Source organism: Arvicola amphibius, chromosome 2 (genome assembly GCF_903992535.2).
Source record: "Arvicola amphibius chromosome 2, mArvAmp1.2, whole genome shotgun sequence".
Lineage (NCBI taxonomy): Eukaryota > Metazoa > Chordata > Mammalia > Rodentia > Cricetidae > Arvicola > Arvicola amphibius.
Window position 1 is genome coordinate 130044344 of NC_052048.2, and position 25459 is coordinate 130069802.

At 38.2% G+C, this 25459-nt stretch overlaps 1 protein-coding gene across 1 annotated transcript in view; it reads right to left on the minus strand.

Annotated features, from left to right (window-relative positions):
• The window catches only part of Spdya (speedy/RINGO cell cycle regulator family member A), a 29859-nt gene extending 8011 nt beyond the window's left edge, over positions 1-21848 (minus strand). Inside the window, exons 1-6 of the mRNA XM_038320025.1 lie at positions 21752-21848; positions 20365-20614; positions 18627-18685; positions 15153-15238; positions 9388-9559; positions 1757-2054 (exon numbers count right to left, since the gene is read on the minus strand). Coding sequence (XP_038175953.1) covers positions 1757-2054; positions 9388-9559; positions 15153-15238; positions 18627-18685; positions 20365-20596 — 847 coding nt within the window. The 5' untranslated portion in view covers positions 20597-20614; positions 21752-21848. The remainder of the gene's footprint in view (positions 1-1756; positions 2055-9387; positions 9560-15152; positions 15239-18626; positions 18686-20364; positions 20615-21751) is intronic.
• Positions 21849-25459: the final 3611 nt, after the last annotated feature.

Consider the following 25459-nt stretch of genomic DNA (forward strand, 5'->3'; position numbering starts at 1 on the left):
AGGTAGGAATTCAGGTGACTGGGGTTTCAAATATTACTGTACCAATCTTGGGCAAATTAATAGAAGCCTCGGTTTTCCTTATTTGCCAAGTGGAGATAACAATACTTAACCTCCAATGGTAGTGCATTATGAATGTTAGGGGTTTTCTGTATTGCCTGGGACATTTAAGTATCCAATAAACCTTAACTATTCTGAGGATCAAAGAATGTAAAGGTAAAAGAGCTCTGGAAGATAGGAGAGAGATGATCAATTCTTACTTTATAATTGATCGACCCTACTTACTGTCAAATATGGGTGTTACAATAATGAGTGTACTTGGAGATGATGAAAAGCAATAAATTATACTGTCAGTAAAATTTGCTAAGTAAATTCTGTGTCCAAAGAAAGGAACAGGAACTAAGGTTCAACCTTTACAGTCAAAAGACTAGAGTTTAGTTTCCTCTTTAGTAAAGAAAAGCTTCAGTAGTCATTGTCCTTCTCATAGAAATATGGTAAAATAAACCAGTAAAATTCTGAGGTTGTGTGTCTGGTTTTTATTTTCATGATAGAAGGGAAAACAAGAAATCTTTCAAATGAGAGAAACAGGATCCTATTCTAGTACTGTTTCAAATCTAGAAAAGAAATGCCAGAGAAATGCTACATATAAAAATAATTTGAGGAGCTGGAGAGATAGCTCAGTGGCTCTTCTAAAGGTCAATTCCCAGCAACCACATGGTGGCTCACAACCATCTGTAATGAGGTCTGGTGCCCTCTTCTTGCTTGAAGGCATTCTTTCAGGCAGAATACTGTATACACAATAAATAAATCTTTAAAAAATAATTTGAAAGTTATGATATATTTCTCGCTAATATTTTCTAGTTGATATATCATTGTTATAAGTAAGCATTAGATCTCAACAAAAATGAAATATGCAAATAAATTTGATGTGGGATTCCCTCCTGTATGCTGTGAATATCATTGATTAATAAAGGAACTGCTTTGGGCCTATAGCAGAGCTATAGGGGAACAGAGCTAGGCAGGGAAAACTAAACTGAATGCTGGGAGAAAGGAGGCAGAGTCAGAGAGAAGCCATGTAGCCCCTCTGGAGACAGACGCTGCGAACTTTACCTGGTAAGCCACAGCCACGTGGCGATACACAGATGACTAGAAATGGGTTAAATTAAGATATAAGTGTTAGCCAATAAGAAGCTAGGGCTAATGGGCCAAGCAGTGTTCTAAATAACATAGTTTCTGTGTGATTATTTTGGGTCTGAGCTGCCGAGCAGCCAGGAACCAACAAGCGGCCTCCTCACAACAAATATTAAGGCATAACATATCACAACAAGACTAAATGACATTAGAAAATGATTTATACTAAATAATAAAAGGCTAGCATTTATATAGTCTACTTTTGTTAGGAATAGAAAAGTATATAGAAGAAACCAATAATTGGGTGGGGATTACAAGTAAATTTATTTTCTTGAAATCATTTTTAAATAAAACATACATTTCATAGAAACCCTTCAAGTCCTAATACTTGGAGCACTAATACCCTCACAACATACTGAGTTTCAGCTTAATATATGTCAAAATCCTTTTAGTGTTTATATACTACCACAAAACAGGTATAGACAGAGAATAAAAAGTAGTAACTCAAAGAGGGAAAACTTTCAATGCTAATTTAACTCAGTTATGAAATGTTTGCATCCCTACCTGGAAGGTGTGACTAGATAAATAGCATGCATTGGTTTAATTCTATTTTAACATTAAAGCATACCTTGAGAATAGCTATTGGCTTGAGAAGGTTCACCTATCATGTCCACTGATAATGAATTGTGTAATTCCTGAGAGTGTTTTTCCATTAGCTCTACTGTGTCACTGGATGAAGATGACGATGAAGACAGTCCCAATCTCATGTATCTTCCTTTTTTACCACACAGTAAACAGTCTACTGGTGTGGCACTAGGCCCCCGGGGCAGATGAACTTCATCTCTGTTGTAGTTCCTAACAGCTCCACTGTGATGCACAGAGCGCTCTCGTTGCCAGATGTAATGGGTTGGTGCAATGGCCATAACCTATAGTGAAATGGTTACTTTAGAATTTAATAAAAGTATAAAATTGAGTAAAGCACAGAAATTGTACTTCAAGAGCACCTTTTTCTAAAACAGATTAAAAAACAAAAGAAAAGAAAAAAAGACTGTTGTGGAGCCAGGCAGTGGTGGCTCACACCTTGAATCCCAGAACTCAGGTGGCAGAGGCAGGCAGATCTCCGTGAGTTCGAGGCCAGCCTGGTCTACAGAGCCAAGGACAGCAAAGGCTATGCAAAGAAACCCTGTACCAAAAAGCAAACAATAAGAACACTTAGGTTACCAAGTTTAGAGTTTCTACAGCGGCATTTCTGTAGAGTGGCTAAGAAGGATCTTTAATATTATAACTGGCAAGGATCTAAATTAGTTCAAGCAGATAATAAAAATGAAGAAACCTTGGGCTGGAGATATGGCTGCTCTTCCAGAGGTCTTGAGTTCAATTCCCAGCAACCACATGGTGGCTAATAACCATCTGTAATAATATCTGGTGCCCTCTTCTGGCACATGGGCATACATGGAGGCAGAATGTCATATACATAATAAATTAATAATTCTTTAAAAAGAGATTTTATTTTTATTTTATTATAAATAATAAATAAATATTTAAAAATAAAGAAAACTTTTAAGTTGATATTTATTTATCTAGTCAGTTTTTTTTGAGACAGAGTCTCTCTATATAGCCCTGGCTGTCTTCAAACTTAGAGATCTGCCAGTTTGTGCCTCCTGAGTGCCAGGAAGAGATGTATGTATCTGTCAATAATTAGATACCTGCTAGGACATTTATTTTTAAAATTCTTATTTTTTCTAAGTGTATGAAAGATAATGTAGTTCATCTAAAACATTACATAATTCTTAACTTTTGAGTGTGTTAGGTTAAAAAATTAGGCTCCTATGTGTGTTAGACCAATTTTTAAATATTTGAATTTATATCAGGAGTTGTGGTTAAAAAAACCAAAAATGTAAATTAATTTCTTTGTTCCTTAGTTTCCTCATTTGTTACACAACAATAACAGCAAGAGTATATTTTTAGAAGGTTGTGGTGAGGAAAGAATGCATTTTATAAAGCACTTAAGGCCTCACTATCGGAGCTGGAGAGATGGCTCAGTGTTTAAGAGCATTGGCCAGTCTTCCAGAGGATTTGAGTTCAATTCCCAGTACCCACATAGCCGCTCACAACTGTCAATAACTCCAAGATTTGACACTGACATACACGCAGACAAAACACCAAATGCAAATAAAATAAAAATAAATTATTTAAAAAGACCTATCAGGCATTGTCGTTAGGTTTATTAAATAAAGCATGAACTTTATTTAGTCGTAGACTTTCTTGTCCTGGCTCTACCAATTGCTGACTGTATGCTACAGAGCAAGATGTTTAACCTCTCTGAGGTTCACTTACTTCACTGATAAAAATAGGAGTGCTAACTATTCTAAAGATTGTTTTGAGATTAAATATTATATATGTAAAATCTTTACCACATAGTAAGCAGCTGGAAAGTGGTAGTCATTTAAGACATCAACCTAAGGAAAAGATTACTATGTCAACTTCATGAAATTCAAAACATCAATGAGTTTTCAAAACCTTTAGCTTCAGTTATCAATGATCAACAGTAAGTGAGAATTAGAATAATCCTAAAATGAGAGCTATAATTTTATAATGAGGCTTAATCTAGTGATTTTTCTAAAATGTTTTAAAATTTCTAAAATTTCAGAGCTATATTGGGGGCCTAGGAAGGACAAGGGAAGGCAGCAGCAGAGGAGCTCAGTTCTAGGGGTATATCTATAAAGTGTCTAATTTTGTTTGATAAGAACTCTTGCTAGGAAAATAAAATATTACTAGATTAGTTTACCCAGCAAATGGTGGTGGTGTGGCTTTACCAAGCAAGTGCTGTACCACTGAGCCACCTCATAAATCTCTATGCAAGTTTCTTAAATTTTATGTGTTTATTTATATACACATATAGATAAAATGTAATCAATCTATAAAATAAATACATATAAAATATATACACCCATAAAGATGGGAAGGACGAAAACTATGATTCATATAACTCAGGATGGCTTTGAACTCACATATGGCTAAGGATGACCTTATTCTTGAATTTCTGGTCTTCTTGTCCACCTTCTAAGTGATGGGTTTACAGGTGTATACTGCTATATCCTTCCTTTAAGTTTTCAACTAAAACTATTAATAAAATTCCATACATAAAAGAAAACTAGAAGCAAATGAGAATGTTAATTGTACAAAACTTCCTAAGGTGAGGAAGTAGAATATTAGATAACTATTATGATTGCATTATGGGGGATTGAACCCAGTGCTTCATGCAAATTAAACAGGCACAATACCACTGAGTGAGACTCCCCAAGAATTTCTTTCTTTTCTTTTTTCTTTTTCTTTCTTTTCTTTTCTTTTTTTTTTTTTTTTTGAGACAGGGTTTCTCTGTGTAGTGTTGGAGCCTGTATCGAAACTTGCTCTGTGGACCAGGCTGGCCTCAAACTCACAGAGATCGTCCTCCTCTACCTCCTAATGCTGGGATTAAAAGTGTGCGCCACCACCATCCAGTTTATTTCTTTTGTTTTTAGTGAATGTCTTTTCCTCAGCACCTTTTCATGTCTAGAGTATTCTCTTCTTTTGTCCTAGTATGACTTTTGATCTGTGTGTCCTCAGAGAAGCTAGGCGCCCACTCTGACAGGTAATTCATGTGCGGTGATTAGAGCCATGACTGATAGGCTCTCAAAGACTGTGAGGGTTGTTTTCACCTTGTTGTAAATCTGTACAACATTTAACATACTTTTTTACACTGGGTGACATGATGCCATTTTCATGCGAGTATGTAATGTACTTTAAAGCATATTCCCCACATCTTGTTACCCTCACTCTTTTGTACCTTACCCTCCCTATGAGTTTCTTTTATACTTTTGCTGCTTTTACTTTCTTTTTAAAATCCATTTTACTTATTATTAGTTATTATTTGAGACAGTGTCTCTTTATGTAGCCCTGACTGGCCTGGGGACCAGGCTTGGCCTCAAAGTCACAGAGATCCACCTGCCTCTGCCTCCCATGTACTGGCATTAAAGTTGTGCACCACTGTGCCCAGCCATACTTTCATGTCAGCTGTACATATATGGTTTGATGCATCTCTATAAAAATGTAAGATGCACAAAATAGAGAAAAATGTGGTACTGGTGTTTTTGAGATCTACAGAATAGTAAGACAAGAAACGAAAGTAAAAAAGATAAAAGTATGAAAAGAAGTCAAAGTATCATTTTTAGATGATCTAGTTTCATACATAAAGTCCACAATCCCAAGATTCCACCAGAAAACCCTTAGATCTGATAAACACTTTCAGCAATTTGGCAGTATATATTAATAAAACATAGAAAAATCAGTAGTCTTCCTATATACCAATAACCAAAAAGTTGAGCAAGAAAGATAATCTTATTCACAACTTCCTCAAAACAAACAAACCTCCCTTGGAGGGGCTGGAGAGATGGCTCAGTGGTTAAGAGCACTGACTGCTCTTCTAGAGGAACTAGGTTCAATTCCCAGCAGCTCAGAACTGTCTATAACTCCAGTTCCAGAAGACCTGACACCCTCACACAGACATATATGCAGGCAAAACACCAATGTACATGAAATAGATAATTTAAAAAAACTTGGAATAAACTTAACCAAGAAGATAAACGACCTATACAATTAAAATGTATTTCTAAGCTTTAAGCATCATTTCTATGTGGTGATTCTCCTTAGCTTCTAAATTCCTATGTTTAAATACCAAATTCCTTAGCTTTTCAATAAACCAGTTTGATTCTCTTTCCTATTACATTAGAGAATCCAACATTCTTTCTGTTATACAGATCTGAAACCAATAATTTGCTTTCCCAAATATGCTCTAGCCAACTTATTACTAAATCATGACAATTATAATTTTGTAACATTCTAACACTGGCTTCACTTCCAGAGTACTTCTGTCTAGTTCCTAAACTATAGCAAGTTTAGCTCTTTCCAGCAGTTCCAATAGAAGGTCTCTTTTGCATACCATCATTGTATTATTCTGTCCAATACTATTGCTCCCTAAATTACAAATCTGAAACCAAGCAGTAGCCAACAGAAGTTAGCTATGATGATACTGTAGCAACGACACCAGAGTACATAAAGCAGCATAAAGAAAAGCTTTCTTTCCAGTCAACTGTCACCCTCTATGATACATGAAAGGCGCTGGGACGGAATCTCTCAGTGGATAGACAGCTACTCTGATATGTGAACCAGTCTAGAAGTTAAGCCATCATCAGTGTAAATTAATTTCACTTTAAAGGAACTATGTCTAAAAAGGCAAGAAAGTAAGAAGCCAAGTTCAGAGTCAGTAGGGAAATAGTCTTAATTTTTTTCTGGAAAAGCCATGTGTGTATATGTGTATGTGTACACATGTGTATTTGTATATAGAGAGCATATTTTATTTGCATATAATTATGGTCCACCTTTCTTCAAACAAGTATGTAAGGGAGCTGAACACAAAAGGGGGGAGCTGGAGAGATGGTTCAGCTATTAAGAGCAGTTGTTGCTCATGCAGAGGACCTAGGCTGGATGCCTAGCAGCACATGTTAGCTCACAACTATCCATATCTCAGTTGCAGAGAATTTAATGCTCTCTTCAGATACGGGCACCAGACACCCATGTGGTACACAAATACACATGCAGATAAAACACCCGCATGCATAAAATAAGTCTAAAAATTAAAATAAAAAGTAATTCACTAAATTGGACCAAAGGGGAAATTGAATTAAAGTGAGAAAAAGCAGACAGTTATAGAATGCAATTGCAGTTAATATTGTTATAGATAATAGTTCCGCACATGTAGTTTTTAAAAGAAAAAGGGGCTGGGTACGGTGGTGCACACTTTTAATCCCAGAATTCAGGAGATAAAGACAGGCAGATTGCTGTGAGGTCAAGGCCAGCCTGGTCTATATGTTAAGTTCCAGAACAGCCAGGGCTATGTAGAAAGAGCCTATAAAAAAACAAAAAAAAACAAAAAAAAACAAAAAAAGAAAAGAAAGAAAGCAAGAAAGAAAGAAAGGAAGAAAAGAAAAGAAAAAGAAAAGAGAAACAAATTACAAATCTCAATATTACCTAAAAGGGGAACACTTTTTTTTTAAACAGAAGTAACAGAAAGACAGGTCATAATTTAACCACACTTTTCAATCTGAGAAATGGAAAGAATAGTTATACTTCTTAGTTCCCAAGATAATAAAATACAGATGAATCTTCTAAATTACCATTGAGCAGTTTATATGGCAGCTAGATGCCACAGAGAAAACAGAACAGTGGGAAGTCATTACACATGACCTTTAGATCTTTATGTTAAAGTCTCCTAGAAAATATCTTAATTTGTATGTGTATCTGCACATGCACATGCCTGTGGCACCAGAAGAGTATGTCAGATTCCTAGGAGTCAGAGCTGCAGGTGGTTGTGAGCTGCCAGATATGGGTGCCAGGAACTGAACTCTGGTCTTCTGGATGATGAGGAAGTGGTTCTAAGTGCTGAGCTATCTGTCCAGCTATCTAAGTTAATGGCTTAAGAATAAACAAGATCATTTACTAAGTTAATTCCAATGGAGGCAAGAATGGTCCCAGGACTGTGCTCTGGGGCACCTTAATAAGGCTGATGAGAGAAAGGGAACTGACTCGGAAAACCACATGAACACAGTACATCAGAGAAATAAGTGTGTCAAACACTGCTGCTAAGTTGAGGACTAAAACCTAAAATCTGTCCTATGTTTGGGCAACATAAGGCTATCAGGAGGCTGTGACACAGCTCTGTTGGACAGAGGAAAGGTTTTATATAATAGTTTCAAAGAGAATGGAAGAGAACAGAAAGAAGCAGAGTAGTATATACGTGGAAAATTATAATGTTCAAACATGGCCTTCTGTCATTCTCAAGGCAAACAGCTATGCAGATTGCCATTTATTTCTCTTTTTTTGAGTCAGGGTCTCACTATGTAGTCCAGGTTGACATTGAATTTGAGATCCTCCTGCTTTAGTCTCCCGAGTAGTGAGATTATAGGAACGGACCACAACATTTACTGTTTTATCCACTTGACCCAAGTAGAGACATAAAAAAGACACGCAAGAAATAGAGACATAAAAATAAGTTAGAGGCTACAAGAGCTAGCTCCAGGACAGGCTCTAGAAACTACAGGGAAACCCTGTCTCGAAAAACCAAAAAAAAAAAAAAAATAAGTTAGAGGATTCTTTCAATACCTTATAACTGGATTGAGTTCAGTTTGAATGACAATACATTAATTTTAGAGGCTTCATATATGTAACTTTTCATCTTTTCCCATTGAATTTAACCTTGTAGAGTCTTAGCCTGCTATATGATCTTTCTGTTATTTCCTGTCCTCTTTTATACCAAATCCTTGCATATGTACAGGGTTGGGCAGTGGTGGCGCATGCCTGTGATCCCAGTCTGGTCTACAAACCATATTCCAGGACAGCCAGGGATGTTACACAGAGAAACCAGGTGAAAAAAAAAACAGGAAAAAACCTTATTTATAAATAAAATCATTTACCTTTCTAAAATACAACATTAAGAAAACAATATGCTAAGCATGGTGATGCATACCTTTAATCCCATTTCTAGGACAAAGGTAGACTGATCTCTACATAGAATTTTCCGGGACAGCCAGAGCTATAGAGAGAGATCCTGTCTCAAATTAAATTTAAAAATTTTAAAATAAAAAACGTATTTTTTGTAAAAAGAGGTATAATTTTAAATAAATTTAAATTATACACTATAATGGCCTCAATGTTGAAAACTTGATCATATACTTTAGTGGAAATTATTATTCAGTTCTAGTTTCCTAATTTTATAATAATCTTGAATAAAATGCTTTAATATGTCCACAAACCCCTTGCTACCATAGTGGTGATCTTTTAGATAGGAAGGGGACACTGCAATAAGAAGAGTATAGAAGTAGTTTGCTCTGAAAAATGGAAATGAGAAATTTTAATAACTGATAAAATTCATACAGAAACAATATACTCATACATTCATAATAGTGACTGAGGTTAATGATCTCTGTACATGTACAAAGACAGAGAGAGAAAGAGCATTAAAAACCAAAGTAGGGTGGGCAGGACAAAGTGGCACTATATACTTGTATTCTAAAACTAAAGAGGACAAAATAGGACTATGAATTCCAAGCCAGGCTTTCTGGACTCTATCCCAAATAAAGAAGCAAAATAAAACAAAACCAAAAATAAAACCAAGGAAAAGTAGGTAAACAAGATTATAAATAAAAGGTGTTCTTAAATCCTTACCTCCTCACAGCACCGCCTGCTCACAATAGCCCTATAGTCAATCCTGTCCCAGAGCTGGTCCCTTAACTTTAAGAAATTAGGGAACAGTTTTCTCCAGTTTTTCCCTAAAGCCCATGGAAAAATTTCATACTTGGCTTCTTCTTCATCTTCTTCAACTGTATTAGCCAGGTACCTAACAAAGAGGATCAACAACCCAAGAAAGAAATGGATAAGGGCAATAACAACAGAAAAAAAAAGAAATACAAATGACTTATCAACACATGAAGGGTATTCATATCTAAAGTACATAATAAAAATGGTGATATAATTGTTGCATCTTCTAGGTCTTTCTATACTCCTGTAAATTTTGACCTTTGTTTTGGGATGCAGTAAGTTACCTTGAAACAGTCTTAAGTTTTTCTGACTTCTAAGGTGAATCTGTGGCATGTTCAGTCTGGAGCTAATCAGCTGGCTCCAGACAAGACTTTCTAGAGCATCCCCTTACTACTCCAGGGACTGTGGTGTTTGCCTGCCTGAGAACAGCTATGTTTATTGTTCTAGATGAACGACTGGTAGCCACTCTTCGGGCTATCTTTGGGTTGTCTTTCTTTGGGCTATCTTCAGTCAGCTTCTTTACACACATCTGGAAGTCGGTATTTTCCCATATATTTGAGGGGAAGCAGACATACAAGAAGCAGAAAAACAAAAATCATGATAAAGAGAAAAACTGACTAATCAAACCAATCCAAAACTAAACTGATACATAAAAGGACATCAAAACAACTATAACTATTCTTTTTTTTTCTTTTTGGTTCCCACCTCCCCTCTGGAATCTAAAACCATATTTGCCTCCTCTTTGGCCCTGGTATGTGTGAGTGCAGGCCCATATCTATCCAGCAACAAATAACTTTTACATTTTGGACAGGGTCTCTCTATGGAGGCCAGGCTGGCTTCGAACTCACAGAGATCTGCTTGCCTCTGCCTCCCAAATGCTGGAATTAAAGGTGTGCGCCACCATGCCAGTGAGTTGTACAAACTATCTGTACTATAGGTATTTGGGGCTTATGGGTCATATCATCTCTGTCTCATTCTCAGCCTTGCCTTATTTGTCAAAGTTCTATCAAAGCTTATAAGTGACCCAGTAGAGCATAGCTACAGGCGGGAGGAGAGCCAGCGCTGGTTGCAAACTATAGGAAGGCACACCTTCTCAAGTCAAGCCGGGGCACAAAACAACAATAACTATTCTATTTACTCAAAAAGGAAATGCATGAAACTGTACTTCTAGGATGAAAACCACAATGTATAGGATGAAAAGCACTGAACTAGATTAATGGAAGATTGAGTACTGGAGAAGAGATTTGTCAGTTAAAGGTACAGTAATAGAACCTACCCAAACTGGAATATAAAGATAAAAATTAAAAGTCAGAAATAGAACATTAGTTAAATGTGTGTAAACTTCAAGAAGTGAATTCAAAGTGAACTTGGGATCTGAAAAGTGGCAGGTAGACACAAACTATTGATGAAATAGATGAATTTTCCCAAAGTTTGAAGAAAATGGGGCTAGAAATGTAAGGCTGTTACAAAGTTCACACAGCATGCAGGAGCCTCTAGGCTTGGTCCCCAGTACTGCATAAATAGGTATGTGGCACATACCTATAATTACAGCCATTGAGAGGTAGATGCAGAAAGATCAGAAGTTCAAGGATATCCTTAGCTATAGAGAAAGTTTAAGTCCAACCTGGACTATAGGAGAACCTTTATAAAAAATTGATAAAAATTATAAACCTGCAGCCAGGCAATGATGGTACATGCCTTTAATTCCAACACTCAGAAGGCAGAGGCAGGTAGATCTCTGAGTGCAAGGCCAGCCTGGTCTACAATGTACCAGGACAGTCAGAGATACACAAAAACCCTGTCTTGAAAAAGCAAAAAGGGAAACAACAACCCCTCACAAACCAACAACAAAACATCTCTCCAATAAAAATGAAACAAAAACCACCCAAAACAAAACAGAAAACCTACAAATCTACAAAGAAATTTAATGAATAAGAAACAAGAAATCACAAGAAAGTTATACCATGGTACATCCTAACCAAACTGTTCAAAAGCAATGATAAGAATTTAAAAACAGACAAAAAGAGACACATTAAACTAGAATGTTGGCACACATCTGTAATCCTAGTACTTGAGAGGTTGAGACAGAAGAATCAGAAATCCAAAACTATCCTCAGCTATGTAGTAAGTTTGAGTCCAGCCTGGGCTACATGAGACCCTGGTCCACCCCCGCCCCCCAAAAGAAAGAAAGAAACAAAGAAAGAAAGAAGAAAGGAAGGAAGGAGGAAAGAACGGCAAGAAATTAATACAGGAATAAAGTTAAGGATGGAGCAGATTTCCAATCAGAAGCAATGCAGGCTCCACAGGCTTTAACAACAAAAACATTAAACACACAAAGAAACAAGACATCATGAGAATCAAATCCCAAAGTCAAGATAGAATATAAAAACAACTGTCTAAGAGCTGGAGAGGCTCTTACAGAGGACCTGGCTTCAGTTCCTGGCATCTGTGATCTCAGCATTTGAAAGGCAAAGAAAGGAGGATCAGTTCAAGATCCTTGGCTACACAGAGAGTTTGGGGCCCGCCTAGGCTACAAATACCTTATCTCAAAAGATTTTAAAAGATAAGAAAAGAGGGCTGGAGAGATGGCTTATTTTTACAAGTACTGGCTGTTCTTCCAGAGGTCCTGAGTTCAATTCCCAGCAACCACATGGTGGCTCACAACCACCTGTAATGAGATCTGGTGCCCTCTTGTGGCCTGCATGCATACATGCAGGGCAAACACTGTATAATAAATAAATAAATCTTTAAAAAAATAAGAAAAGAAAATGAAATTCAGGTTGTTACAAGACTATAATAAGAAAACATTACATGACTACATACAAAATACAAGCTTTAAAACTGGCTAACAAAACATGCTTAATGAAAAAGAAATATAGAGTTAGCCTACAGAAAACATGATCAGACACAAGATGGAAATTATAATTCATGCTACTTCAAATATAATACAATCTGCAGTGCAATCTTAAAGATTACTACATAGTAAAAGTTAATTGCTCTTTAATGATTATTACCGCAAAACAAGAGAAACATTCAATTTCAGACTTTTACCTAGATTTGCACTAAAGTCATTTTTGGTTTATCTTTGTCAGGTGAAGAAAACTGCAGATTTGATGTAGGTGGGTCTTCTGTTTCGTGTTGATTTCATTGGTTAATAAATAAACTGCCTTGGCTTTTTGATAGGGCAGGATTTAGATAGGTGGAGCAGACAGAACAGAATGCTGGGAAGAAGGGAAGTGAGGCAGATGCCTCGGACAATTGCCCTGCCTCTCCTCTCTATGAGACAGACGCGATGGAGCCAGCTGCCAGGTCAGACATGCTGAATCTTTCCCGTTAAGACACCACTTGTGGTGTTACACAGATTATTAGATATGGGTTAGTCAAGATTGAGTAAAAGGCTGAAACTAATGGGCCAGACAGTGTTTAAATAAATACAGTTTAAATAAATACAGTTTCCGTGTAATTATTTTGGGTGTAAAGCTAGCCGGGTAGTGGGACGCAGCCCGCTGCTCCTTCTACAGAACAGAATATGTATGATATTATATGAAAATAAAATACTGGAACACATAAATTGCAATTTAACAGTGTCAAGGCTGACTCTGGCTCTTGGAAATATCATACATACATGAATTTGCACCTCAGCAACTCTGCTCCTTTTTTTGTATGTTTGTTTTGTCTTGAGGCCAGGCTGCTCTCAAACTCATGATTCTCCGGCCTAGACAAAAATCCTAAATGTTGGGAATATAGGTGTGTACTACAACACCTGGCTTCCTTACTAACTTCTGTGATCTTGCAAAGTACTTTACCTTCCTAAATTCTGTTTCCACATCAGGAATAAGAAATGTATTTCATTTAACTCAGAGGCAGTGGCCAACTTGGTCTACAAAGTGAATTCTAGGACAGCCAGAGAAATCCTGTCTGGAAAAAAACTAAACAACAACAACAAAAAGAATACATTTTGTAAGAAAACTAAGTGTATAAATATTTAAGCTGTGGCGGCTGACGAATAATACTCAGTGTTAGCTATTAATGTTTAATTTTTTTCAGTTTAGCAACCATCACGTTTTTCTTACATTTGGGAAGTGTCTCTCTAATTAATGCATAGATAATGCTCCTCTGGTTTGATTTCTTTAAAAACTCTGATTCTAAACAGACTATGAGCACAAACTTCTTTCTTGGTGCTGAGAGCTATTGTGGCATGCCAATGTCTTTTTTTCAGATTTGTTTCCATGTGTTTTAGTGTTTTGCCTGCCTGTATGTTAGCCATGTGTGTGCCTAATGCCCAGAGGCCAGAAGAGAGTATCAGGCTCCCTGGAACTGGAGTTACAGGTGGTTGTGCTTAAACCACTGAGACAATCTCTCCAGCCCCCAATACTGAAATGGCTTAGTATACAGTTCCTAGTTTAACACTTAAAATTATGCATGTACAGTCCAGCTGCATTGCTGTATCCATGGAGAGGGTAGAAAAAAAAAGTCTTTGTCTTTCTTTCTTTTTTTTTACCTGTTGGGGAGGTTTACTAGTAATTGAAACCAGGGCATGCTGCATACCAGGGAAACCATGCTACTTCCTCAAACACCACAACTTTCAAAATATATTATGTATTATTTTATTTGTTTGTTTTGAGTCAAGTTTTTCTGTGTAACAGCCCTGACTGTCCTGGAACCAAAATGTATTCTTTTCTTCTTCTTCTTCTTCTTCATGATTTTTCGAGACAGGGTTTCTCTGTGTTAGTCCTGGCTATCCTAGAACTCCCTTCCTCAAACTCATGGAGATCCACCTGCCTTTGCCTCCCAAGTGCTGGGATTAAAGGCGTGCGCCACCACCACCAGACTCAAACTGTATTCTTAAATTTAACCTTTTCCCCTTTATTCTAAAGCACTGCTGAGGCCTGACCCCAGGGTTTTGTGCATACCAGACAAATATTCCACCTTTAAGTTATATCCCCAGCCCTGAAACTGTACTTTTCCTTACTAAATTATGACCTACAAATTGGAAAACCACATCATTAAAACAACTTAACAGATAACAAGACTATCATTAATTAATGTGCTATCACCAGAAAATCTGGAGAATAAACAATATTCAGTGTTTGATGAGACCATCAGTGAACACAAAAGTATTAAATATGAATAATTCCTATCTTTTAGATATAGACTTACAAGAAACATATCCACGCTGGACAGTGGTGGTGCATGCATCCTTTACCAAACTTGGAAGAGAGAGGCAGATGGATCTCTTGAGTTCCAGGCCAGCCTGATCTATAGAGTGAGCTCTAGGATAGTCAAAGCTGTTGCAAAAAGAAACTCTGTCTCAAAAATTAAAACCCCACAAAACAAAAAACCACAATCACAAAGCAACAACAACAACAAAACAGTGGGGGATGGGAGAGGAAGAGAAAGAGAATTGGGGAAATTTATATGAGAGCACTGTGAAAAATGTAGAAGACACAATACAACCTGAAGTGGGGTAGTGAACAATAAATCTCTAGCATGTAATGTAAGAGAGGGAAAAGAACATAAAACTATCCTACTAAAGTAAAATGTATGCAATTTTCATACACAAGAAGGCCTATTAACAATATCCATAAAAATTTAATGTTTCTGTTTTAAATTATAAATCACATATATTGTAAATAACCAATAAAATTCATTTAAGTAGAAAGCATACTTACAGAGCAATAAAGAAATTTATCCTGGTATGCTCATTTATAGTAAATTTAGCTCTCTTGAAATAAACAAAGGTCATAGCCAAAAGATACTATAAGGAAAAGTTAGAAATTAATATTAATAGTTTGCTTTCTGTAATACAACTGCTATAAAATAGTAAACTAAACTTTAAGGCATCATTAATCTTTATGCAATCACCTGAGCACTTATTTTTTTGTTTCCTGTAATTAATCCACAGTGTGAGAGTTATTGATAATTTATTATATTTAGCTAGGTGTATTTCCAAATTTTACTATAGCTGATGCATTCTAAAATTAAAACTCCATTTTTTTTCTAACTTAAATTTTAATCTTATAGAGAAGTTGAAATAGTTCAATGAGTAGCCAAACATCTTTCACCTAGATTCACCAATAGTTACTTTAAAAAATAATATGTAAGGATAACTTCTAAATAACTTCAGAAATTAGAATAGCAAGGCTTAGTTTCATTGAGAAAACACATTTTAAATGTAATATCACAAAGACACACAATTATCCTATTAGAACGTATGCCAAGATCTAATGATGTAAATTTGAAACAAGTTAAAATATGAATTTTTATCTCTCATATTTATTATCTAGTGAGGGCATTGTACAAGAAGATGATTCCAAGTATTCCCTTAATTTCCAAGTAAAGGATTCCTGAAATAATGTCAAGTGTTCTGGGTTAGTTACTTTTCAAACACTGCCCCCTGCTGTCCACCAGCATTAAAGCACTAAACTGTACTGTTTACCACAGCTCTAAAGAAACTGAGGATTTGCGCATATTACTGTTTATTTGAAAACTACAGTTTTGGAGACATATTTTATTTTTACACTTATTTATATATATTTATTTATCAGTGTGTGTCCTGTGTCAGGTCAGAGAACAAATGGCAAAGCCCATCCCATTCTCTCCTCCACCATGTGAATCCCGGGATCAGCTCAGGATTGGCATCAGGCACCTTTAGCAATTGGTGTAGTATGTGTGTATCCTGCTAACCTCACATCAAATGTTTATGGAAAAGTGTTAGCATGTGCCAGGCAGTGGTGTCGGCACCTGTAATCCCAGTACTTGTGAGACAGAGGCAGGCAGATCTCAGTGAGTTCGAGGACAGCCTGGTCTACAGCGTGAGTTCCAGGACAACCAGGGCTATACAGAGAAACTCTGTCTCAAAAAACAATAACAACAAAAAAGTTAGCATGCCTCAGATTCACCTCAAAATAATTTACATTCCTGGGAAGAAGGGTGAAAAGAAAGAAGAATGTCCACGTTGATGATGGCTGTACTTTTAAGAGCCACATGGAAGGTCTTTGTCTCTAAGTTGTGTGTGCTTTAGTTTTTCTAAATTAGTTTCCAGAGGCTGCAGAGATTTCTCAGCCGTTAACAGCACTGTCTATTCTTCCAGAGGACCTGGAGTTTGATTCCTAGCACCCACATGGGGACTCACAACTGTCTGTAACTCCAGATCTTGGGGGATGTGACACCATTTTCTGACCCTCAAAGGCACCAGGCATGCAAATGGTGAACAGACATACAAACAAGCTGATCACCCAAACACATAAAGTTTCTAAAAAAAACTTTCCAAAATTAGTTTTATTTTAAAAAATATTTTAGCTTTTAATTGTGTGTGTGTGTGTGTGTGTGTGTGTGCTTGTGTGCATATGCCTGAGAAGACCAGAAGTCATCAGATCACCTGGAGCTGGAGCTACAATCAGTTATGAGTCACTCAGTACCGGTGCTGGAAACTGAACTCAGGTCCTCTGAAAGAACAGAAAGTCCTCTTAACCCACTCAACCATTTCTCCAGCCTCCCAAATTAAAAAAAAAAAAAACTTCTAAAACTTTTTTATCTTTGGCAATTTAAGTATGAAACAAAGGCCTTCATTTCAATCCTTAGACTTAGACTTAAATAAACTAATCTTCTATATGTTCCTTTATCTATTGATTTATATTTTAACTGTTACTGAACATAATATATGACTGCTCAGTCTAAATTGGTATTTACAAAAGTAAAATGGCAACTCTTCAGCTTACTCAAAAGTATAGAAATAAATATTGAAATGTATCCATAAAAGAGCACAGACCATTGCTGTCCCTCATAAACTAAACAGTTTATTAAATATTGACATCTAACTGAAGAACATGTTAAACTAAGGGGTGGGGAATGAGAGATATGAATAAGAATAAAGTAGATGGGCAACTGGGTACATGCCTTTAATCTCTGAGTTCAAGTCTACAAAGGAAGTTTTAGGACAGCTAGTGTTACATAGTTAAGCCCATGTCTCAGGAAAAAAAAGTATAATGATACACACATATGATAATATCACAATGAAACTGATTTCTTTGTATACTAACCCAAAAGAGAATGATCCATTATTTTAAAGATACTTTTAATTATGTCATGTTGGAATGTGCACACGCGTGTGTGTGTGTGCGTGCATGTGTGTACACTCATGCACCTGCCCAGAGCTGGAGTTACAGTAGTTGCAAGCAGCCAGATGGGGGTAGAAGGAACCAAATTTGGATCCTCTAGAAGAGCTCCAAGTGCTTTTAACTGCTAAGCCATTTTTCCACCCCACAAGCCATTTGCATAGAATAATTCTCAATTTTCACTTGTCTAGTGTTTTTCAAAGTATGTGACAATTGCTAATCTGTGGTTGTTACCCAGCAGTAAGGAAGCCAACATGGAATAATAGGTTATTTATGCTATTAGAAATTATATTATATACAGCAATTTAATGCCTGCTGAATTATAATAATAAAAATTTATTAAAAGAATAATTAGAACTTTTGGTCTGAATTACTTATAAAATATTCAAACTTATAGGAGATTGCCTTATGGAGTGAGTCTCAAGAACTTTCTCTATACCAATTAAAGGTAGTAATTCTTCTTCTTGGTCTACTTTAAAAAAAAAAAAAAAGAAAGTAGTAATTCTAACCAAATGGATGGAATCTAGCTGACCACAGTGCTACATGTCCTCGGAGGGCGAGGTAAGGTGACTGTGAATTTACGAGTTTGAGGTTGGCTAGGCTGGAATGAGAACGTATCCTTGCCCTCCACCCCCACTCCCTACCCCGAACCCTGCCACCAAAGTATTGAGTATTGTTTCCAAATAGATTTGGTAAAAATTAATTTTAGAAATTCTGCTTTGGGGACCATTGGGATAGATCAGTGGGTAAAGGCACATGCTGTCATGGTGGAAGAAGAGAGACAACTCTGTAAATTATCTTCTGACCTCAACATAATGGCTATGGCATACATGTTGTCACTGACACACACACACACACACACACACACACACACACACACAAATGTGACCAAAGAATTCTGCTCTGAAGGAAAGACATAGGCTATTTTTCTAAACATAATGAAAGAGAAAATTCTTATTAGGTATCATAAAATTTAATGGTCTAGCAACACAACAACGATAGCTCATGATTACACCGTTTCCAGTTTACCTTGTCTGCGATTTTACAACAGCAGTCCATCCACAAGAAATCCTGAATTAAGTCGTCATCTACAACAAAAAGTAACTACGACTTATTTCCTTTAAACTTATTTTGAAGAGATAATTTCTGTATTGGGACATTATAAAGTGATGTTTGGAAATTAAGCAAAAATGGTTACTAGGTTTAGTTGTCAGTTTTTAAAGTAAATTTATTATTGCAATGACTATCCACTTCCCACCTGATTTGTGTATGTGTGTGTGTGTGTGTGTGTGTGTGTGTATACACACACACACACACACACACACACACTCAGCTTTAAAAGTGAATAATGTTTCATTTTTGAGCATCCAACAGCATGTTGGGAAACTCCAGCTCTTCCTTCTTTTGCAGAGAACATGAGAAGAGGCAGAAATGGAATCTGAAGTAAGATAACTCATCTTCTAAGAAATAATAGCTTAATACTGTTTTAAGTGTATCACTTTTCCTAATTACTTTCACCTTTTTTCATTTTGGGTATTATTCATTTGGGCATTTTTCATTTTGGACCCTTTCCCCTATTTCCTCTCTAGTCTACTTATTACTCAAATAAAAATATAAATGTCTATATAAGTAACTTCAAATTTTACTTGGATTTATAATTAACATTTAATTTTGAGAAAACCAATTTTTAGGATAAAAAGATCAACAAAATCTTGAAGAATAATATCTCCCACAGAGTGGTGGTGCAAGCCTTTGATTCCAGGCCTTGGGAAACAGAGGCAGGCAAGTCTCTGAATTCAAGTTCTACTCTAGGCCAGCCAGAGTTACTTGACGAGACTCTGTCTCAAAACAAAAACACAACAGAAAGCAAGCAACATCCAAAAAGTAAAATAAAAGTTTTGATTTGAAAGCATTAAAATGATAATCTCAAAATATGTTAAAAACTATCAGAATTTAATCTAGGAAAATCCCCTTCGTTTTAGTAACAAAGCAAAAAGTTCTTTTTATTCATTTTGTATGTTATGAATTGCATTATTGTAATTGATATTTGGAAACTTCTAAGAATAACTTTATTTTCTGAGAATTTGTTAATTCTGTTTCTATTTCATAAGTTACCTAAAATGGTAGAATCAGGTGTTTTCTTATGACCAATTAAGAGTACTCAAAAACCTTGTGGGGTAAGGACCAGAGATGACCAACAAAACATGTATTTTGCTTGCCTCTAATCTGAGCATTTGGTAGGTGAGGGCAGGAGGATTAAAAGCATAAGATTATCCTTAAGTACATAAAAAGTTTAAGGCTAGGCTGGCGTACACGGGACCCTTTCTAACACAAAGGTACTGAGGAGGAAGAGAGTAAAGAAAGGTTTGTGGGCAATCATTTTGCTCTCTTCTTACTAAGGAGCAATGGGACCATGTTAACACTCTAGATTCTGATTGGAGAAATATTTGTAGCTTCTCTTTACATTCCTTATATATTTTATCTCATCTTTTAGCTCTGATATTCTTTACATCTTACCAAGTTTGTGTGCAAGGATATAGCCTTCCTCTATAGTCAAGGAGGGTCTGCTGTGCACCACTATTAGACTGTGCTGTGATCTGAGTCCTTATCAGGAAACATCTATACTATCTCTTATTCCATTGTCTACCTACTGCAAAAGCAGGGCTCCTTTTCTTGGCTGATATAAACACTACATTTTAAAAACCTGACAAGAGATTTACACTAGGATTCTTCAGCACTTTGCACTATTAAAATGTCTTACACCTACCAAATAATTTAAAGAAAGCAGTCATTTCCTGACGTTGTATAATTAGACAGGGTCCTTTGGGCCGCTTAGATTTGTTATTATGTGCATTTTTTTCAGATGCTTGCCAACTATCTTTGAAAATAGGACGCTTCAGATTAATAGGCTTTTTAGTTTGATGTGACCGATTAGAACCTGATTTTACATGAACAGTGACAGTAGGTGGTGTCTCACAACACATCTGATTGTGCCGCATTGTGGCTTCCCGAGAGTCCTACAAAAATAAAAATACAAAATTATTGATCACATCCATTCATTTCTATATAAAAACTAGCTGGATACTACCATATGCAATCATACAAAATGTTGATCTTGCTATTAAAATGTTATTTGTAACACCAAGTCATATTAGAAATTGTTCTTACAGTGCTCAGAGGGGGGGGGGAGGGACGGAGGGAGGGGCTATAGCTCAGTGGGAGGGAGACTACTTGCCTAGCCTGTGTGAGAGCAGAGCTCATGCCTCGGTGCTAAAAACAAAGTTAATATTCATAAAGCCAAATAGAGCAAACATGTAATTTTAACATCAAATCAACATAAAATTAGTAAAATATTTTACATCCGAAATCTTTTAGGTCTGGTACATTTTTAAAAAATAACATTTTTATTTCATGCACACTCATGTTTTGCCTGTATCTGTGTGAAGGTGTCAGCTCCCTATCTGGGGTTAGTTAGTAGACGCTGGTTTCCGTCACTCAAGTCTCACAACGTAAGGTAAGAATTCTTCAATTCGCCTGCATGCATTCTAGCGACATTTGAAAAGTCATAGCATAGCAGAATTCATAAAGACCATGTCTGAGTTTGTGAGGTTTGGGGTTTTGTTTGTTTGTTTGTTTGTTGTAAATACACCTGAACTTTGTATCTGAAGAAAAGTTCTCTCTGGGCGTAGGATAAAAGGCATCTGGCGACAGAATCATAAAATAGAAATCTTTTTTTTTTTTTTTTTGTATGAAAATCCAATCCCTGGTGACTGGGGATAGGCAGGCGGGGGAACTTTCCTACATCTGGGGTGTCGCGATGACACAGGGCACGACTCGGGGTGGGAGCGTGGGACACGGGACCAAGCGGCAGGACTCGCATCTCCTCAGCCCCACCGTGCAGCCCGCGCTACCTGCCGGGCGACTCGGTCCCTCCAGGGGTTCCCTCCGGTCCCTGCCTCCGGGAGGCTCACCCGCGTCCCGGCCCTCAGAGCCGGGGGGTGGGGGGTGCCTAGAGGCCGCGAGACCGCCCGGATGCGCCGCTGAGGGCTGAGGGGCCTTCTCACGCCGGACTGCGGGAAAGAGCGGAGGGCACAGGGGCCGCCGACACTCGGGACTCGTCACCAAGGCCGCCCGCCCAGCGAGGGCGAAGGTACCTGCGCAGACCGGCGAAGAGCGAGCGGCCTCCGCTTCAGCCGCAGCCTCAGGCGGTTGCTCGCCGGTCGCTCGCACGGAGCAGCACCCGCTTTCCAGCCGCCAGCTGCCCCGCCGGGAGCGCGCGGCCGCCGGAGCCAATCGGAGCGCGGGAACAGCTGGGGGCGGGGCCAGCTCTGTAGCTCCGCCCCGCCCCGCCCCCGCGCTGACGCCTGGTCTTCTGCCGTTATTCGGCTCTAGCTAGCTCTAAGGACCTCTTCGCAGGAATCGCGCTTTCCCGCGAACGTGTCAGTGTGGAACCGTTGAGGTGCCCGCCCCGGACGGGACGAGGACACCGTGCTGCCCCTGCAGGCCCGGGGCCTCCCGCCGTACCCCTACCCCGCTTCCCTGCACGCACCTCGCACTTGTGAGCTTGAGAGAACGCTACCGCCCCAGAACTGCGTGTGCACAAGTGTGTAAAAGGAGAAAGAGCCCGCCTAAGCTAGCTCAAAGGGTGTGAATAAAGTGACTTTTAGTGAGAGGACCGTGTTCTCCCGTTCACAGTTAAATCCTGTGTTTTCTTGAGAGGTCTGGGATGTAGCAAAGTGTTTAATAAATGCTCGCCTGCTCCATCCCTCTAATGCAGAATCTCCCTTTTTTCTGCATCCGTCTCTCCATGCTGTTAGTATTTCGTGTCTTACTGCCTCATATTCCAGAAAAGAACGAGACTTAAGTCATTCGGATGGCTGACCTTGCGTCTGATTTTCTGATTATAGCATTTAAGAGCATCGTAGCCTTGCCTGTTCGCAGTACTTCCCAGTTATTAGTTTCTTGCTCAGCAACTCTCAACACCGAAAGCAGCTTATCAACACACAAATCAACCTAAAGTAAGGGGCACTTTGAGTACTAAGCTTTCCCAAGGGAGGGAGGTCTTTGAGTTGGTTTTTTGTTGTTCTTTTTCTCCGTAGGTTCTGGAATTCACTCTAGACCAGGCTGGCCTCGAACTCACAAGAGATCCCCCTGCCTCTGCCTCCCAAGTGCTGGGATTAAAGGAGTGTGCCACCCCTGCCTAGCTCTTCACTTTTTTTTTCTTAAATCCATTGCCCATGGGTGAATAAACGTGTCAAGAAAATCTTTTGGGAAGTGGCTGCTTCAGGTTTCATTCCTGTGGTTTTTCATGAGGATCCTTCTCTGCTGTCTTTTTCTCAGGTGCAGGGATTCTTGTGATCACTAGTTTCCAGCCAGTAGTATAAAATGTTATTTACTGAGCAATGAATATTCAGCACATGAACAGCACTATGCTGCTGCAGAACAGTCGTGGACAGCCTTTTCCATGAGAGGTACAGAAAGTACACACACAGCTGGGCAGCGGTGGCCTTTAACCCCAGCACTCGGGAGACAGACGCAGGAAAATTTCCATGAGTTTGAGGCCAGCCTGATCTACAGAGAGTTCCAGGACAGGTTCCAAAGCTACACAGAGAAACCCTGTCTTATAAAACCATAAAAATGAAACACATACACACATACTTTTTTTTTTTGCGAGACTGGGTTCTGTATAGTCAAGGATGGCCTCTGTTCAGTTCATACATAGCAGAGGATAACCCTGAACTAACTTCACCTATCAAGTGTACCACCATGTCTGACAGTGTTTCTCAAATATTCATAATTAAATTTACATTTTATTATGTTTTTATATGAAGGTCAATTTATCAAAATAAAGGTATCGAAGAAGTAATTTATTGCCAATATTTTGGCTTAAAAGGTTACAACCAGTGAGGCCTTCACAAATGTTCCCACTAGTTTTAAAACTATTTTGCGTATAATATGAACACGCCAGGTAGTTTGAGTTCTTGTTTCAGTTGAGCTCTGTAGAGTCAGATGTGAGATCCAAGAGGCAGATGAGGCTCTGTAAGCACTGGACCATGCTTGCCACTCAAAGGACACAACACCCGTGACACCGCTGCAATTCCCTGCACACAGCAAACACTCGCTGATGTAAGCAGGGCCCTGACACATGGGCATTAGTAGGACATCTTTACCAGCAGTATAAATGCAGGCAGATGATGTGACCTCAGCATGTCAAAGTAAACATGAATGTGAGTTGGTACTTACTGTCATATGCTGGACAGGTACAGAGAAAGCATTCTTGGTTTCCTTCCTGTCTCGTATCTGAGACTTGGATTTGACTGAGTATTTATTTAAAGCAAGTCCCAGAGAGCTGGAGAGATGACTGAAGGCAATGGCTGTTCTTTCAGAGAATCCAGGTTCCATCCCAGTTTTCAAACGACAGTTCACAATTCTCTTACTAAACTTAATAAACTTTTTCTTGAACATGTCTGAAACATTTCCGTTTGTCTTTATTATTATTGGGTTTTTTGTTTTTTTTTTTTTTTTGAAACAGGGTTTCTTTCTCTGTGTATCCCTGGCTGTCCTGGAACTAGCTCTGTAGACCAGACTGGCCTCAAACTCAAGAGATCTGCCTGCCTCTGCCTCCCAAGTACTGAGATTGAAGGTGTGTGCCACTACCACCCAGCTTGTTTTTTTTTTTAAACCTAGCTTATAATGGGCTCTCTTCACCATTTAAATTTCCTACTAATGCCCATGTTTCAAGAAGTCTGAATTCTCACTATAGATCATTGTGAGCCATCATGTGGTTGCTGGGAAATGAACTCAGGACCTCAGGAAGAACAAGCAGCCTGTGCTCTTAACCTCTGAGCCATCTCCTCTGCCCCCATAAACCTCATTTCTAAAAAGTAAGTATGCGTCAGCTTGCTTCCACGAACCCATTATTTTTTTCCTTATATTTAACTATTAGGACCACAGTTTTCACAATGAACCATTTATTTGGCAGTACAAATTCAAAACCTCCCGAGAGGGCTGGAGAGATGGCTCAGAGGTTAAGAGCATTGCCTGCCCTTCCAAAGGTCTGAGTTCAATTCCCAGCAACCACATGGTGGCTCACAACCATCTGTAATGAGGTCTGGTGCCCTCTTCTGGCCTGTAGGCATACACACAGACAGAATTATATACATAATAAACAAACAAACAAAAAACCAAAACCTCCCGAGATAACTGCAGTGTTTTTGAGACATGAGAATAAAGGGCAATTGGAAGTGTGTTGTAAATTTCTTTATAGGGTCAAAGTGCCAACAGTAATGTGAGCAGTCATTTTTGAAATCTGTGATTCATTAAATTTGTAGGTCTCTGACATGCCAAACATAACTCCAGGAAATACATCAGTAATAAACAATAATCTCTGCCTCAGAACTTGCTAAGCACCTAAAGTTTAAGGTCAAATTCTATATAGTCTTGAAGAAGCACCCAACACACACAGCTCTCAGTAAGGAATAATGACAATTTAAAGTATAGGGAATTCAAAAGCTGAAAGACTAGCTTCCTAACAAAACAGACATTACAGTATGGTAAGCAACTGTAACCTAGGCCTCAGGTGACTAGTTGAATTAACTTCAGTGGGGGGTCAACAGATCTGTTATAAGATTCGGATTTTTATCCTGGTAGATTGAGTCCCAAAAATACTGACAATTTATGAATGTGCTTACAATCATTTCATCACATTACCCTCTCCTCCTGGACTCTTAGTCTCATGTCCATTTTTTTTGTTTTGACTCGCTGACTTCAAGTCATGAACATGCATGTGGACCTAATCATTGGAACAGGGGCAACAGAACATTGGCTACACCACTAAAGAAAAGACCTCCTTTCCCCCCAGG